The 17,970-nt window shown below is 39.8% G+C and overlaps 2 protein-coding genes and 1 long non-coding RNA gene across 5 annotated transcripts in view; 2 read left to right on the top strand and 1 right to left on the bottom strand.

Annotated features, from left to right (window-relative positions):
- Window positions 1–5,934: 5,934 nt before the first annotated feature.
- On the top strand, window positions 5,935–6,561 carry LOC111811619. Of its 3 annotated transcripts, none has more exons than XM_023698556.1 (2): window positions 5,935–6,022; window positions 6,099–6,561. In XM_023698556.1, exons 1-2 carry the CDS (start codon window positions 6,001–6,003, stop codon window positions 6,365–6,367), a joined length of 291 nt encoding a protein of 96 aa, XP_023554324.1. In that variant the 5' UTR covers window positions 5,935–6,000; the 3' UTR covers window positions 6,368–6,561. The 3 variants fall into 3 exon arrangements, with proteins under 3 accessions (XP_023554324.1, XP_023554325.1, XP_023554327.1); XM_023698557.1 differs by having other exon boundaries at window positions 5,968–6,022; window positions 6,104–6,561; XM_023698559.1 differs by having other exon boundaries at window positions 5,981–6,022; window positions 6,132–6,561.
- A 2,348-nt stretch (window positions 6,562–8,909) lies between these two features.
- Window positions 8,910–9,478, top strand: LOC111811621. Its single transcript, XR_002817575.1, has 2 exons — window positions 8,910–9,010; window positions 9,163–9,478. It is a non-coding gene; the product is annotated as an uncharacterized LOC111811621 (long non-coding RNA).
- Window positions 9,479–11,173: 1,695 nt separating this feature from the next.
- LOC111811616 (myosin-binding protein 1-like) overlaps window positions 11,174–17,970 on the bottom strand; it is a 48,323-nt gene continuing 41,526 nt past the window's right edge. The window contains exon 4 of the mRNA XM_023698552.1: window positions 11,174–11,280. The gene's annotated coding sequence lies outside the window, so the exon portion shown is untranslated. The remainder of the gene's footprint in view (window positions 11,281–17,970) is intronic.

Below are 17,970 nucleotides of genomic sequence, written 5' to 3'. Positions count from 1 at the left end.
ATTCTATTTTCAGAACCGCTCTTTTATTCATGTAATCCAACATATTCGGGATCGTAATAAATAACAATATTACAATTTTAAAATTATTTTATCCTATTTTATTCCTTCAAATCTAAAATTAGAATTTATTCTTTTAAAAATAAAGGGAAAAAAAAGTTAATGTGTTATTCCAAAATTGCCTATAAATAGATATTGATTTTTGTTAACTTAAACAACAAAACTTCCAAACATAGAAGGGCAAAGTCGGAACAAAAAGAAATGTCAGGTATTGTCATAAATCCTTATTTATACTTATTTATTTATTTATTATTATTATTATATATAATATATATTTTAGTCCTAATTTTTCATTTTTTAAAATATTTTTTTAGTTTGATAATTTCTTACAAACCACTAAATATAAATTACAAAGTGTAATCTCATTAGGTTCTTAAATCGGTTAAATTAATGAAAATAAATTTTAATTTGTCTAAAAAAAATTTCTCAAATTTTAAAATTTTTAATAATATTCTTAAAATTTTAAAAAATATTAAAAAAATACTCAGAAAAATATTTTTAAACTTTCAAAACCTATGAAAAATGCATTTTTTTTAAAAGTAATATTAATATCTTTAAATTTTTCGAAAAAAATTTAAAAAAATTAAAGATATTAATAGTATTTTTGAAACAAAATACAAACGGTACAGGTGCAAGAGATTTTGAATATTATTTTATAAAATTTAAAGGTATTAGTGACACTTTTGAGATTTAACGTTGAAATTAATATGTGTTTTTATTAATTTAGTCTCTTTAAATGGTTTAGAAAAGTCGTCTTGGCCAGAGTTGGTGGGGATGGATGGGGAGCAAGTAGTGTACATAATACAACAAGAGAATCCTTCTCTCGATGTAATTCTAATGCCACGAGGTCAAAACTGGGCAAGTAGGGATTATAGGCCAAATCGAGTCCGAGTCTTTAATGACGATTGTGGAAAGGTGTATTCGATCCCTCGAATTGGCTAAACACCCTTGACAATATGTAACACCTCACTACTTGAATAAAATAAATTAAGGTGTGTTTCTCGACTTAATCTCAATTATATGAGTATCTAATAAATAAATATGAAATTTTATCTCAAAACGAGAAAAACGTATAAAAAAAAACTTAAAAGGCTTCGAAAAATTCATACATATGGGTTGTTCTAATTGGTTTTCGCCTATACCTAATACCTTTGTTTCGGTTGGGAGGAGTAACAACACAAACCGAAAAAGCTCGTCGCCCGCGCCAACATATTACGTAGCAACACTACACAGGCATGCGATGTTGATGCTAGAAGTTTTTCATGGACGATAATGTAAATATTATCAAATATATTTATATTTTTAGTACTTGAAACAAGAAACAATAACATCATCAAAAGGAGCGTTAGAAGCTCAAGAATTCATAATTATTTGGAAAAGTAATTCATTCGATCTCCATTAGAATTGAATGGCAACGAAAAACAATTAAAGGAATGTTCGGGCGTTGCGTCGATGTAAGATTACACATCGGTTGGGGAGGAGAATAAAACATCCTTTATAAGTGTGTGAAAACCTATCCCTAGCAGACGCGTCTTAAAAACCTTGAGGGGATGCTCGAAAGGGAAAGCTATAAGAGGACAATATCTGCTAGTGGTGGGCTTAAGCTGTTACAAATGATATCAGAGCCCGACACTGAGCGATGTGCCAGCGAGGAGGTTGTTCCTTGAAGGGGGTAGACACGAGATGGTGTGTCAATAAGAATACTGGGCTCCAAAGGACACATCGATTGAAAAAAGGAATGAGTGCTAGCAAGGACGTTGGGCCCTAAACGGGAGTGAATTGTAAGATCCCACATCGGTTGGGGAGGAGAATGAAACACCGTTTATAAGGGTATGGAAACCTCTTGTAGCAGACACGTTTTAAAAACTTTGAGAGAACCCAAAAAGGACAATATCTGCTAGCGGTGAGCTTGGGCCGTTACAATCGAATTATTAAATCTAGAGTTGTTTAGTCTAAGAATTAACCTAAAGTTTTGAATTTTGTATGCTTATTATAATTTTATGCATTTTTTTGGTACTATATAGTTTGACCTATATTCCGTTCAAAACGCCCTCTTCACCAATCAAGTAGCCTCAAATATTATCTAAAATGAAAAGGGTAGAAACTATAAACCATTGTTTCCGGATGGTGTTAACCTATGTTTTCTCTCTAAGATCACCATCAATCATAATTATATTGTGGGTAAGACTCGGGTAGCTCTCGAAGGTTATTAATACTAAAGAAATATTACTTCTAATTCACGTAACTCCTAAACTCATAATAGAGTTTTTAACCACTGATTACTCGTCATTTAGCTCTTAAAAGCTTATATCAATTGTTGTATTCATGTGACCGAACTTCTCAAAGCTTATATTAATGATTGGATTCACATTGCTTAGCACCTATAAGCACCCTTGAAATCAATGTCAAATGACCTTGCACTTCTACGCTTATCACAATGATTGGATTCAGTATTATTCAAATGTTCTAGCTATACTCTTTATTTTTACCGGTTATCGGTTCAAAGTATGTAGGTCTGTGTGTGAGAACCTCCCGAATAGCCTAACTCCATGACATATTCAAATCTTGTCATACGAGATAAATCACTATTAAAGATTAATTGACGACTCTATAACAATTCCTAGTATAATCATGTGGGAGTAATTTCGGTGTCGGTAAACTATTATAAATTATAAGAACAAGTTCATAGCCAAAGAATAGTTGGAGATTTTCTAAACAGTCTCCAGATAATAATCTGATGACATTACCTATCGCGTTTTAAGGCACATCCCTGTATTACTAATCTATCTAATACAATTTTTGAACCTCGTTTATTGAGAGAGTTCACATATCACATGCTTTTTTGCCTTGTAAATTCCTATCAGAAATTGCTAATTTTGACGTTTTTTTTTCTAACGTTAAAATTGAAAGAACTATCACATAAAAAATAAAAATACTCGTATAGATAACTTGATATGTAATCTTTTACGATAATTCATATTTTCCTATCACCAACTAGAAGACGATTATTAAATTTGGGCGAACACGTGGAAGAACTAAGTGTTTAATTCCTAATTTCTAATTTGGATGAACAATATGAAAAATTCCGTAAACACATTTAAACAATTACTACGAAAATTAACACAATTGACAAAAAGGAATTGAAGAACATGACTTACTAGAATGGCCATTTTCGTGGTGCCGATCATTCCTCGACTCAAATCATAAAACTTGCAGTAATCGGCCAACTAAGACTTAACCATAAAGTAACTCTATTGTAACACTCAAAGAGAGAAAGGAGTTTCATATCTAGGAAAATATTCAAGAGACTTGTCCAACACGATTTCTGGAAAGGTACGGTTTGTAATGCTTTATTTTTAATTCGTAATAAAATTAAACAAAGATATGCTTCCTAAACCAAATCCAATTCAAAAGATTTATGGTAGGGTTGTGCTTGGTTCATTATTTAATAAGGTTGTTTCTATCGATAAATTTACAACTCGAACAATTTGGTTGAGTCGAAAAATTGTCTCAACCCGACCCAACTCAACCCATGAACACTCCTGACAAGAAGTGGAGATGAGAATTCATTCCTGCAATTGCCTCTAATCCTATTCGTTATTGTATTAAATAAAGTACCATATATTTGAAGTTTCACTAACTCGCTCAATTTGTTAAATTATATGTCATCGACCAAAAAAATATTCCGCTTCACTATATACTTTCATTGATACGCTCAACAAACTTCATTTTCTTAAAAATCTATCTTATATTATAATATAAACGTTTTCTTTTTGGTCTAAGATTTGACTTTGTTTATACAAGAATATATACCGAGTGGTTTCACTTTTTGAACACGGGAATGTATACGAAACGTGGTCACAAATTTCAAATTATACCATCAAATATTACTATATAAATATGTCATTATTCAACAAATACAAAACATCTCATCCCATCTTCGATCAACAAATAGACCGCAATTCCAAGATGATCGATATAGTTGAAATAAGTACGTAAGACCAGTAATTTGTCCCCCTAAATTCTTCGTTGTATTAGAGAGGTCGGTAGGCGGAGATAGGTAAATCCTATCCGTGTCATTACCTATTTATTTTTGTAGGGATCTGTCTGTAGATTTCGATGGGTCGAAGTGAATCTACGTCAAAAATAAATGGAAATTTTTCATTAGGTTCGAAGTAGATCTCAATCGATTAAATGATACAACATGTTTCTAATATTATGATTCAAATTAGGTAAATCATGGCTGGAACTCCTCTACGTTGATGTGGCTATTGCAATAAATTTTATAAAGGAAGATGATTCTCGATGGCGGCCAGAGGTGCAATCGGTAGCATTTCCAGTGCCACCAGATTATGTACCCTTTCGAGTTTTTCTTCTTGTCAATATACAGAATGTTGTGGTTAAAGTTCCTCGTAATGGTTGAAATGTCTTGAATATGTATGGTTGATACAATAAATAAATGTCTAAACAAAGTTGAGCATGTTTCTACTGCTCGACCCAAAATTAAAAAGAAAATAAAAGTTGTCAAACATATGTTATGTTCAGAAAGTGGGGAGTTGGACTTAATCTTGGAGTCTATGGATCCTTAAGCTTCCACTATGTTTCAAGACAACATTAATTAGATTAATTCCAGAGTCTATCGATTCTTGAGCTTCCACTATGTTTCAAGATAATTTCAACTGGATCAATTCTGGAGTCTACCGGTTTTTTGAGCTTCCACCCATTTCAGGATAGCGACAACTGGATCAACTCTTGAGCCTACTGATATTTGAGCTTGGATTGTATTTCAAGACAATGTCGACTGGATCAACCCTAGAGCCTTCCGATCTTTGAGCTTCCAACCCGTTTCAGGAGAGAATCAACTGAACCAACCCTAGATCTTATAGATCTATGAGCTTCCACTACTCCATAGTCATGAGAATCTTGCTTTACTCTGGACAAGGATTCGAGAAGATTTTTATGGTACACTAAATCTTCAATTTGCATCTTACGAAACTGAGCATCAAATTTTTTTATCCTAATCTTTAAACTTTCAATCTATACAGATTTGAGTAAATATTTCCTAGTTCGAATACCATTTGTTAGAATCACACAACTCACATTAAAATCCACAAAAGAACAAAAGAGAAAAGACACAAAAAAGTATAAGTGAAGACTTTCGGATGTAAAAATCCACAATGGTTAGAGTTTATTTAGATGACTTCAAAATAAGATTGAAGTTCGAAGGGATAAAATTACATTAAAAAATTTGTATAAAAATCTAATAACCTTTGCCCGTTCATATTGATTTATATCTATGAATTGATGGAATTAGAGCAATATTATCTTTTCGATTGTAATAGCCAAGGTCCACTGCTAGTACATATTGTCCGTTTTGGCCTATTACAAATCTCCGTTAGTTACACAATTTTAAAACACGTTTGCTAGGGAGAGGTTTCCACACCTCTATAAGGAATGCTCGTTCCCCTCTCCAACCGATGTGAGATCTCACAATCCACCTCTCTTGGAGGCCCAACGTCTTCGCTGGCACCCCACCTGGTGTCTAGCTCTGATACTATTTGTAAAAGCTCAAGCCCACCGCTAGCAAATATTGTCCATTTTGGCTCGTTATATATTTCCGTCAGCCTCACGATTTCAAAACACATCTACTAGGTAGAAGTTTCCGCACCTTTATAAGAAATGTTTCGTTCTCTTGTCCAACCAACGTGGGATCTCAAATCCACCTTATTTTACAAAATAATCTTTCAACCATGCATTCATTGAATAAGATTAATAGCTACATTAATTTATTCTTAGTTCTTAAATTTTGGAATAAGAGTATATATTATCTAATCAATCAAAGAAAAGAGTGACATTAATTTATTCCAAAATTGCCTATTTATAATCACTTCATTAACTTAACCAACTAACCAAGCCTGAATTCAGAAGGAAGAAAGCAAAAAGATGTCTGAGGATGGAAATTCAGGTATGCCCAACTGCCCATAATACACACTCTTCTTTTCAATCAATTGGTTAAGTTTTTAAATGCCTCATTTGCTTAGAAAAGAGGTTTTGGCCTGAGCTTGTGGGCGAAGATGGGAATAAGGCTGTAAAGATCATAGAGGAAGAGAATCCGAATGTGGTCGTAGTCTTACAAGCTGGGCCAGAGATCATATCCAAACCATTATATGGTCCCGATGGCAGTATCATAGGCTACCAAGCAGTCTCAGGCCGCCCGCCATACGCAGTTCCTCCCGGCCTCGCTGTTGTTGAAGTTGTTCTTGACGTCGAGGGGAAGGTCGAAAAGGTTCCTGTCATTAGAACATCCTAAAATTAACTTAAATTAATGAGAAAGATCATGAGTATATAAGGCACACTGTTTTCGTTGGTATAAAACCTTTCGGAGAAAAAGTCACTAGAGCTCGTGGTCAAAGTAGACATGTTTCTATTGCTCGACTTCCTAAATTCATCTTCTTTGGGGGGTAATATTTCAAAATTTCAATAAGAATTATATAATTTAGCACATATTGTCATTTTTAGGTTTTCCTTCTTGAACTTTCCCTCAAGGTATTTAAAACTCGCCTGCTAATAGAGGTTTTCACATCCTATAAAGAATAGTTCGTTCTCCACCCCAACCGATGTGGGATCTCACAATTCACCCCCTTTGGGGCTCAGCGTTCTCGCTGACACTCGTTTCCTTCTCCAATCGATGTGGGACCCCCAATCCACCACCTTCAGGGCCCAACATCCTTGTTAGCACACTACCCCGTGTCCACCCCTTTCGAAACTCAGCCTCCTCGTTGGCACATCGCCCGGTGCACACTGCCTCATGTCCACCCCCTTCCAATCTTCTCGCTGGCATATCGCCCGATTTCTAGCTCTGATATCATTCGTAGCAGCTCAAGCTCATCACTAGCATATATTGTCCTCTTTAAGCATTTCTTTTTGAGCTTCCTCCCAAAATTTTTAAAAACAGTAAGCTAGAGAGAGGTTTTCATATTTTATAAAGAATATTTCGTTCCCCACCGTCTAATCTTTTATTTATGCGTTAAAAACACAAATTTGAATTATGTGTAGAATGAAAAAAATTAAATACTTTATCAAATAATTTAGACAAATTTTATAAGACAACATTTGAAGTTAAAATAGCCATTTGCAAACCCTATAAATTATTAACTTAAAAAGTGATGCCAGTGGATAAGGGTTGACGTGCCATTATTTGGCATCAGCAAAACTCTATCGAGTCGAGGATCTATCGACGCTGTAATTATTTGGCATTATTTTGGTAGTTTCTTACATCATGCATAACAGATTCATCCTTATTGCTCAACCGGTATTCCAGTCATGCATACTCTATTTCTAACTTTGCAAAATCCCGAAAATAGCATGCTTCTCGAAAATCTCAACCAAGGGTTTTAACAAGAATTTTTCATATCATAGATATAGTACATACCCATCTACATACACCCTTCTGAAATCCTTACATGCTAGTACGTCCTAGCTATTTCTACAAGTATTACTTGCCTAAAGTCTATGTAGTTACTTACTTAGATCACACGTGCCTTTCCGAGCTCGCATCTATTTGTGTTAGCAACTCCAAAATTTAAGAAATTTCTATGATAAGTTTGAATTAAAGCAAAATTAGGTTATTGAGTGAAAAAGCAGTTGAACAGAGAGCAAAAAAAGGTCACTCACGAACCTATAAGAGCTCACACATATGCAAATGGGGCTTCTTACACGAATACCCATGAGCGCGTCTTGTCACAATTGCACTATTACGACAGCAGGACAACGATTATGCGACACTTGTTCTAACTCAGTGAACAAGTCAAATATATGAGATTCAGACTTCGCAAACAATATTGGCATATGCTTGAGCCTTAGGTCATGTTTGAGAGATGTTTTAGAAAACGTGAGCAAGGAAATACGTTGAAAATAATTTTAAAGAAAACAATGTTGTAAGCTAAAAACGAGCAAGTAACAACAACTTTGATAAAATAAAATCTAGGTAGAAAAAATTGACAACTAGTCACATCCTCTATAGTACATTTTGGGACATTTTAACCTAACGCGTATAGACATGATTTTAGTAATCGGTCATGCACCCCGTATTGACAGAACAAGAACTAGTAAAGATTTGTCTAAAATGAAAGCAAGTAAAAACGGATTTGTATTTGTTTAATAATGAACAGACAAGTGTCAGCATTTGTATTTTTTTTTTTTTTTTTAATGAGTTGGTATGGATAAGATCGTGCCTTGTATGCATAAGTTTTATGATGCCATAAGATCGTTATGATTAGGAGATCTACAACTATCTCTTAATCCTAAAGTTGTTTAATAAGAGTAATGGTTCACACAAGTAAATATAATAGTGGGCAAAGACGACAGTCATTCCGTCCTACGATGAAGACAATATTATAAGACATAATAGATAATATATATCTTGATTGACGATTACGACATCATCAAACCTAATAGAACATTAAATAAATTTTAAGGAGAGAATAGTGCTTAAGAACAAAGGGACAACAAATTATTCGTAGCCCAACAAAAGTTAAGATAAGAAAGAGATATAAATATTTAGCATAAACATGTTTAGCATGCATAAACATTCTTTTTTTTATTAATTAAGTTTCAACTTCTTAACTTTTTGTGGATCGTTATTCAACGATATAGAACTATCAAATAGATTGGATCGAAGGCTTAGCAACCTCATTTTCTAAGTGCATTAAAATTTCATTCTTTCACCTTACGAGTTTTAAATATTGTAAGTGTTCAAAGTCATAAGTATATTTAAAAGCTTATTATACGGTCCAACTATAAATATTCATACATATCAACTTTGCCCATCAACTTATTTCCTATAAATGAACATACAAACTCCTTTGATATTTGCATTATCCAAACACTACCCATCAGCAAATACATACCATCCATCAACTTCATCCAAAAATGAATGATTTTTGTCCTCCGGGTCGGTTTCTCACCATTTCTCATTTTAGTACTTCTATCCTCAAGATTCATTTTGTGATGAAACTATACGATTTTTAGAATAGTTTCAATTAAGTTTTGAAAATCAAGTTGCTTATATGATCATTGATTTGTTTATATGATTTGGTTTACCAGGAAAGAATAGGTGGCCCGAACTTGTTGGAATAGAAGCAAGAATTGGAGAGAAAATCATCAAGAAAGAAAATCCCAATGTAGGGATTGTTCAAATTTTTCTTAGCGGGAAGTCCTGTGCCGTTAGATTTTAGCTGCCATCGAGTTCGATTGTTTGTTAATATAAATGATGTAGTTGTTCACATACCACGGATTGGTTAGAAAAAAACTATCCAAAAGAACAAAAGATGTTGATGGATGCATATGTACTGTAACGTCTCTATCTTTCTTATTATAATAAAGTTGCTACTACATGACTTAATTACAAAATACGAAAAAATCTTTTAAAACATTTCAAGACGATGTTATTGACTTACATGTTCATAATAAAGTTGTTCAATGTAAAGTTTTCACTATTAACATATTTCTCGAGAACAAAAGAATCGTCGCCTCTACTTCTTCTAACTAAGAGAGCGAATTCATGTTCTCAAAAAATAATTAATTTAAAATCTTATTAATTGAGAAAATTAATGTTACACAACATGATTATATGCAACTGGATCTTAATCCTGAGTGAGATATGAATTTTTGTGCGTGGGGACTTATTCTTTGATTTGCATGGATGAAAATGGATTTTATAACTAATTCAATAGGCCTACTATTTTGAACATTTTACCAAACACGGAGTTGGGAACATAATTTCACAAGATGAAATTCTCTAACCTTGACTAGCAGCGAGCGATCACCTGAAAAAGAAAAGTAGAATTTAGCGAGTATAAATATACTAATAAGGAATACATTTGTATGTTATCATTGCATTTGTGAGATTCCACATCGATTGAGGAGGAGAATGAAGCATTCTAGTCTGAAAAAGGGAAAACCCAAAGATGACAATATTTGCTAGCGGTGGGCTTTAGTCGTTACAAATGATATCAGAGCGAGACACCGAACAATGTGCCAGCGAGGAGGCTGAGCTCTGAAGGGGGTGGACACGAGACGATGTGCCAACAAGGACGCTGGGACCCAGAGGGGGTAGGTTGGGGAGTCCCACATCGATTAGAGAAGGGAATGAGTGCTAGCGAGGATGCTAGGCACCGAAGGAGGTAGATTGGGGTAGATTGGGGGTCCCACATTGATTACAGAAGGGAACAATTGTGAGCGAGGACACTCGGCTCAAAGGGAGGGTGGATTGTGAGATCACACATGGGTTGGGAGAATAATGAAACATTCTTTATAAAAGGTGTGGAAACCTCTCCCTGACATAGTTGTTTTAAGAATGGAAAACCGAAAATGGACAATATGTGCTAGCTTGGGCTGTTGCAACATTCTTATCCTAATAAGTCATCATAGTAAGTTATCGTAGACTTTTTCTGAACTCTAGAAAGTTTCGAGCATTTTGGCATTGTGAATCTTCGCAACTGCAATACTAGAATCGGGAGTGAACTATCTTTATTATTCTTTTGACTTTGTTAGCTTGTATGTAAGATTAGTTGCGGAGGCTCTACCTCATTATATCTGGTAGGACAGTATAACATCTACTCTTCTAATCTAAACATCATTTATGTAAGATTAGTTGCGGACTCTTATCTCGTGTCCTCTCAGTATGGGTTTAACAAATCTACTTAGTTTTTTTATTTAAGTAACAAAAATATTAAGAAAATGAGTGTTTTGTATGAACATAAAGATGCAACAGAGACCAAGGTAATCTTCTTTACGATGTTTTCAACTAACTTATAAAACGTTGACACGTGTCGACTCTGAAGAATAAACGATGTTTTCAACTACCTTATAAGACGTTGACACGTGTCGACTCTGATGAAGAATAATTTATTTGGTTTAGAAAGGGCAATGGATGTGTGTGTATATATATAGGTACAAGAATCATGAGCTCCTTGGCAAGTAAAACTCTCACTCACCCTCACAAAAATGAAAAGCTAAAAGGATGGAAGACTCAGTACAAAATTGTACCGTCAAATCAATCATGGAAGCTAACATATCATTTTCCTCTACTCTGAACCTTCTCTGCTATGGCCATGCTCAACCTTATTCCTTGCAGCCCAACAAAAAGGAATGAACCATGCTTCAAACTGATGGCTGATTCCCATTTTAAGATAACCTTCTTCCCCTTAAAGTTGTGCATATCTGCAGAAGCAAGACCAAGAAATTAGAATCGTTGGTTAAGTTTCTCACGTCTCTGTCGCTCTGCTTCGACGTGATTCAGTGGCTCTTCTCTCCCATTAGCAGGCTTTCTCCCTCTCTTCCTAGGCTTTCTGTCATCTCCTTGAGGATGTTGACTCTCACAATTTGGAAGACAGTGTCGACGAAAAAATTGGCCGAAGGTTTCTTCGAAGGAAAAATTAACGGAAGTAAAAGGAGAGAGAGTGAGAGATTCGCTGATATTGCTGAAGACTCGATATATTTATTTTAATTAAGTTGAACGGTTTAAATAACAAATCTAATTACAAAAATAGAAAAACCAATTATACAAAAATAGGGGAAGTGGACGAAGACTTCGCCCAAATTGCCAAAACAATGGCTCCTAGAATCACGCTTCTCCATTCGCGTGAATTCAGATGTAACTAAATAAGGAATGACTTTTATTTAACAATCTCCTCCTAAAAGCTGTACCTTATTATTTGAACTCCGATCTTTGAGCGTAGTTCTTCGAATTTCACCCGCGCCAGGGACTTGGTGAAAATGTCTCCAAGTTGTTCCTCTGTTCGGATGAAATCAATCTTGATGAGCCCTCGATCTGCACATTCTCGAATGTAGTGGAATCTGATTTCTATGTGCTTGCTCCAGTCGTGCAAAACTGGATTTTTGATCAGGGAGATCGTAGCTTTGTTGTCTACGTATAGCATTGGTGGATCGCTTTCTCTCCCGATGAGTTCTTCCATTAGTCGTGCAAGCCAGATCCCTTGTGTTGCTGCCATCGAAGCGGCGATGTATTCTGCTTCGCAGGAAGACAAAGCAACCACCTTCTGTTTTGTTGATTGCCAGCAGATCGCGCCGCCTGAGAGAAAGTAGATCATTCCGCTGGTGCTCTTACGATCATCAACGTCACCGGCCATGTCACTATCACTGTAGCCGACCAGCTTGAGTTTCTCCTTTCCGCTCCCTGCACAATATCTCACACCCCAGCCTCTGGTTCCGGCTACATAGCGCAGGATGCGCTTGACAGCCACTAGATGCTCCTCCCTAGGTGCTTCCATAAACCTGCTCACATAGCCAACAGAGTAAGCAAGATCAGGACGAGAGTTTACCAGATAGCGCAGACTCCCGACAATGCTGCGGTAATTGGTGGAGTCGACTGTCGTCGTAGTGCCGGCCTTCCTTAGTTGAAGTCGGGCCTCCATTGGCGTCCTGGTAGGATTACTGTCCACAAGCCCAGTTGTGTCCAGCAGCTTCCTCGCGTATGCACTTTGGCAGATGGAGATGCCGGAAGAGTTCTGTTGCACTTCGATGCCGAGGTAGTAGCTGAGCACACCGAGATCGCTCATCTCGAAGTTTTTCGACATCTCCTTCTTGAACCTTCCGAGGACTCCCACGTCGCCTCCAGTGATTATGAGGTCGTCGACGTACACTCCCACGATCAGTCGCTTTTTGCCGTGGCCGTACGTGTACATGCCATGCTCAGAGGCACAACGTTTGAAGTTCAGTGACAGTAGGGTACTGTCGAGCTTCGCGTTCCAGGCTCGTGGGGCTTGTCGAAGCCCGTAGAGTGCTTTGTGCAGGCGCAGTACCTTATTAGGGTTGTCGTTATCCAGGAAGCCAGGTGGTTGTCGAACATAGACGGTCTCCTTCAACTCTCCGTTAAGGAAAGCAGACTTTACGTCCATATGGTGAACCTCCCAAGAGTGATGTGCTGCAATTGCCAGCAAGAAACGAACGGATTCTAACCTTGCTACTGGCGCAAATACCTCTTCGAAGTCCACTCCTTGCTTCTGGACGTAGCCCTTCGCCACCAGACGAGCCTTGTGCTTCACAACTTCTCCTTTTTCGTTGCGCTTCAGTTTGAAGACCCATTTGAGCCCTATGGCTCGGTGTCCCGGTGGCATATCCTCCAGACTCCACGTCTGGTTCTCAGTGATGGATGTCATCTCCTCCTGCATTGCCTTCCGCCAGCACGGGTTCTTTTCTGCTTCGGCGAAGGTGTTTGGTTCATCTGCACTGACGGCATGTAGTTCGGCCACTTCTTCGAGCTCGCGCGCTGCTAGTCCAGGTGGTTCACCTCCTCCCACTAGGTCATCCATCCTCCGGTACCTAGCCTCCAGATCAGTATCGTGATCGGCATCCAGCGTCGAATCCGCAGTCCGTGGTGTTGCGAATTCCACTGGTTCAGGTGGTGCACCTGCTGGCGGCGGTGACGTCTCCTGATGCTGGGCTCCTCCTTCTTCAGGCTCGGTGACGAGGTACTCCACCGTGAATTGATTTGGATTACGGTCTGCCTCGATCACGTCATTCCACTGCCAGAAGGTGTTTTCGTCGAAGACGACGTCGCGAGACACGTGAGCTCGCCCCCCTACAGGATCATAGAGTCTGTACGCCTTGCTCCCGGGTTCGTAGCCGATGAAGACGACCTTCAGCCCCCTGGGATCGAGCTTGGCGAGATGGGGACGTGTTACCTTCATGTATGCGACGCAGCCGAACACGCGAAAATGATGTACTGTTGGTTTTTTGTTGTACCAGGCCTCATATGGCGTCTTCCCGTCGAGGCTTCGGGTTGGTGACCGATTGAGGAGATAGACAGCCGTCATTACTGCCTCTCCCCAGAATCTCCCAGGCATCCCGGCCGTCACCAACAATGACCTCGCTGTCCCGACAATGGTCTGATTTCGGCGCTCTACCACTCCGTTCTGTTGGGGGGAGTAGGGCGCCGTTAGGTGCCGTTGTATGCCGATCTCGTCGCAGTACTTACTGAAACTTGCCGAGGTGAATTCTCCGCCTCGGTCTGTGCGCAGCACTCGCATCTTCTTCTCACATTCGGCCTCCGCTCGCGCTTTAATGCGCTTAACCGCCTCTGCCGCCTCACTTTTCGCTTGCAGCAGAGTCAGCCACATGAAGCGGCTTTTGTCATCGACTAACAGGAGGAAGAGACTCTTACCGCCTGGGGTCGCCGGCTTGATGGGCCCGCAGATATCGCCGTGTACAAGCTCCAACGGCTCATCGGCTCGGTAGGCTGTTCGAGACGGAAAGGGTGTGCGCCTCTGTTTGCCGATGAGGCACCCGTCGCACAGCTTGTTCACGCCTTTGATTTCTGGCAAGCCGTGCACCAACTCCTTCTTCTGTAGCTTTTCTAGGGCAGGAAAGTTTAAGTGTCCGTACCTTGCGTGCCACCTCCAAGATACCTCTTCGGTCTTGGCCGAGAGGCTAACGGGTTGGTCTATCTCTAACTCCAGGATGTAAAGGCGGTTTGTCGTGCGCCTTGCCTGCGTGAGCAGCCGTCGTTGATTATCGCAGATTTTGAGTAGTCCGCGCTCGATGGAAATGAAGCAACCTGTCTCATCGAGTTGACCCAGGCTCACAAGGTTAGCCTTGAGCCTCGGGATGAAGTAGACGTCGGTCAGCTTGCGATGCTCGCCTCCCTTACTGACGAACAAAATGGTGCCGCGCCCTTCGATTTCGACGACGGAGCCGTCACCGAATTTCACCGTCTCACGAATCCCCAAGTCGAGCTCGGAGAACGCAGATCTAGCCCCGGTCATATGGTTTGTTGCCCCTGTGTCAAGGATCCATTGCCAGTGCTCGTGTTGCTCGTCCCTCTCACCGATCTGAGCGAACACTCGCTCCTCCTCCAGTTGAATTGGCTCCCCAGCTAGTGCCATCTTTGCTACGCCCAACTGGAGCTCTTTCTTGGGTTCAACATCGTCGTCGGATTTGGAATCGAAATTGGGGACGCATGCAGTTACCATGAAGAGAGTTGGCTCGTCCTCCTCGGATTGAGCCACATGGGCCTTTTCGGCCTTCTCTTTATTCCTCAGCTTGCTCCAGCAATTTCTGCTCAGGTGTCCTCTCTTCCCACAGTTCGAGCATTGGATCGGCCTGCCATTGGTCGACTCCTTCTTTTGATTCCCATCTTTCCCGCACGTGCGCCCGTGGGACATCCATGGCTTCTTACCGCCTTTGCGGCTAGAGGAGGACCCGTTGCTCTCACCGGTGTTGTCGCGGAGCTTTAGGCGTGCAAGCCATTCCTCCTCCGTGAGGAGTAGACGGCCCTCCTTGTCAACAGCTGAAGTGGTATTCTTCTTCCGCTGCTCGACGTTACGTAGTCTTCCGGTCACCTCTTCCACTGTTAGGTCGTTCACGTCAAGCAATGTCTCGATTGAAATCGCGACTTGCTCGAGGTGATCGAGGACGACCTGCAACATCTTCTTCACGATTTCTGTCTCGCTGATACCACCACCGAGGGTGGTGATGCTGTTGGCGAGCCCCGTGATCCGCATTGAAAAATCATCGACGGATTCGCCGTCCTTAAAGCGGATCTCCGAGAGCTCCTTCCGCAGTTGCTCGATGTTGGATTCCCGCACTCGCTGTACAACGACCCGACGGGATTTGATTCCCTCCCAAGCCGATTGTGCGGTGCGCTTGGTGGAAAGAGAAGCCAGCTTCTCTGGGGGCACAAATCGTAATATGGCGGCAAACGCCAGCCGATCCGGCTCTGGGGGCACAGATCGTAATATGGCGGCAAACGCCAGCCGATCCTCCCAGTACTCGATTGTTTCTCCTTCCTCTGGCTCGACAGCGTGCCATAACCCTTGCGCCTGTAGGTTGACGCGCATCAACAAGGCCCACTCGTTGTAGTTGGACCTTGTCAACATCGGGTACTGAACGACAGCGGTCGTTGTCTCCCTGATCACTCGCTCAACGACAACTCGACGCCCGTCATCACGGCGTCGGCCTCTTCGTGGTGGTGATGGAGATGTCGGCACTTGACGGCGGGGCGTGGAGGAGTGAGCGAGCCTGCTCGAGATGGACCCCACGATGTGCTTATTTTCGACCTTTGCATTTTCTTCTACTCGAACCTGAAACCTGTGTATTGTTAGGTCGACACTCTAACCACTTGGGCTATTCAACTTGAGTGTTGATAGGTTGGCTCTTCTGTGATGGTATACTACCGATCGCTTCAACGAGGCTCTGATACCACTTGTTGACTCTGACAATTCGGAAGACAGTGTCGACGAAAAAATTGGCCGAAGGTTTCTTCGAAGGAAAAATTAACGGAAGTAAAAGGAGAGAGAGTGAGAGATTCGCTGATATTGCTGAAGACTCGATATATTTATTTTAATTAAGTTGAACGGTTTAAATAACAAATCTAATTACAAAAATAGAAAAACCAATTATACAAAAATAGGGGAAGTGGACGAAGACTTCGCCCAAATTGCCAAAACAATGGCTCCTAGAATCACGCTTCTCCATTCGCGTGAATTCATATGTAACTAAATAAGGAATGACTTTTATTTAACAGAGGAGACGACTCGTCCCTCGGTAACTCCATAGTCGAGAGTAAGGTTTGAGCAGTGAAACCACCAACAATTTCTTGGGTTGGATGCATCTTTGCATCGCTATCATCACCACGACACCCGTTCGAAGAGTTTCCAAACATATGATTAGCACCTAAACCCTGCAGCTCATACCCTTCTGAAGGAAAATTTGTTTCATCTTCCAACTTCGGCGAAAAGTTAATACCAAGCGATCGAGTTTTCCCTCCACCTAAACTCAATTCATGTCCAAAGATCCTTGGGAAGGTCCTTAATTGCGCCCAAAGCGGAACAAATGTACTCACAACACTAAAAGTTACTCAAGACATACAATGTGACACTCAAAAAACTTATTATTTCAATGTCAGAAAGAATGACATTATATAGCTTTTACTAAACTTAAAATAAACTAACCGGCCTAAAAATATTAGCAAGACCTTGAGAATAAGTATTCGTCCTAGTCCTAGAGAATAGGGCTTATGACAGTGTTCAACAATCTCCACCTTGTCATAAGATCTCCAAGTTATAGCGAATTTGGTTGCTACCACGTCAACACACTACTTCTTCCTTCCGACGTTGATGAAATCCAAATAATGCCAGAACTTTTCACGAGCGATCACCTTTGTCAACATATCAGCAGAGTTATTAGCAGTTCCAATTTTTAATAAACGAATATCCCCTTTGCTAATAATTTCTCGAATAAAGTGAAAACGGACATCATTATGTTTTGTACGAGCATGATGGACTTGATTTTTTGACAAGCAAATAGCGCTCTGGCTATCACAAAATACATCTATATGTTCCTGCAAAATACTCAAGTCATTGATCAAACCATGCATCCAAATAGCTTCTTTAAAAGCTTCCGTTACTGTCATATACTCTGCTTCAGTGGTAGACAATGCAATAGTAGACTGCAATGTTGAACGCCAACAAACAGGTCCACCAGCCATAGTAAATAAATAACCCGTAGTAGATCATCGCTTATCCAAATCACCAGCATAATCAGAATCCACATAACCAGCTACACGATTGTCAAGATTAAACATTTCTTGTTTTTGAAACTTAATACTGATGGTGTTAATATAACACATGCGGAAGCAATTTGGATCTTAGGCACTTTTAGAACATCAATTATTGTAAATGACTAGCATGTTCATAAGTATTAAAACTTAATGAGTTTAAATACTAACCTTTTGTAGTTCAAACTCCTTTTGCCTCACGAACCGATTTCGAACCACCACTAGTGTCTTCTCCACTATTCTCCGGCCTTAGAACGGGATTGTGGAATCCGGTGAGTGACTAAACTTGGGAGGGATTTTGTATACGTGAAAGAGAGTGCTTGTGAGAGGTTTTT

This window comes from Cucurbita pepo, chromosome LG15 (assembly GCF_002806865.2).
Source record: "Cucurbita pepo subsp. pepo cultivar mu-cu-16 chromosome LG15, ASM280686v2, whole genome shotgun sequence".
NCBI lineage: Eukaryota > Viridiplantae > Streptophyta > Magnoliopsida > Cucurbitales > Cucurbitaceae > Cucurbita > Cucurbita pepo.
Note: the sequence above shows the minus strand (reverse complement) of the source record. Positions and strands in the feature narration are given on the sequence as shown.

What these genes read in the sequence shown, in the direction of transcription:
- LOC111811619 (XM_023698556.1), top strand. Translation starts at nt 6,001, where the DNA reads ATGTCTGAGGATGGAAATTCAG. An exon ending in GTCTGAGGATGGAAATTCAG is followed by an intron (nt 6,023 to 6,098) that starts GTATGCCCAACT and finishes TCATTTGCTTAG; the next exon opens with AAAAGAGGTTTTGGCCTGAG.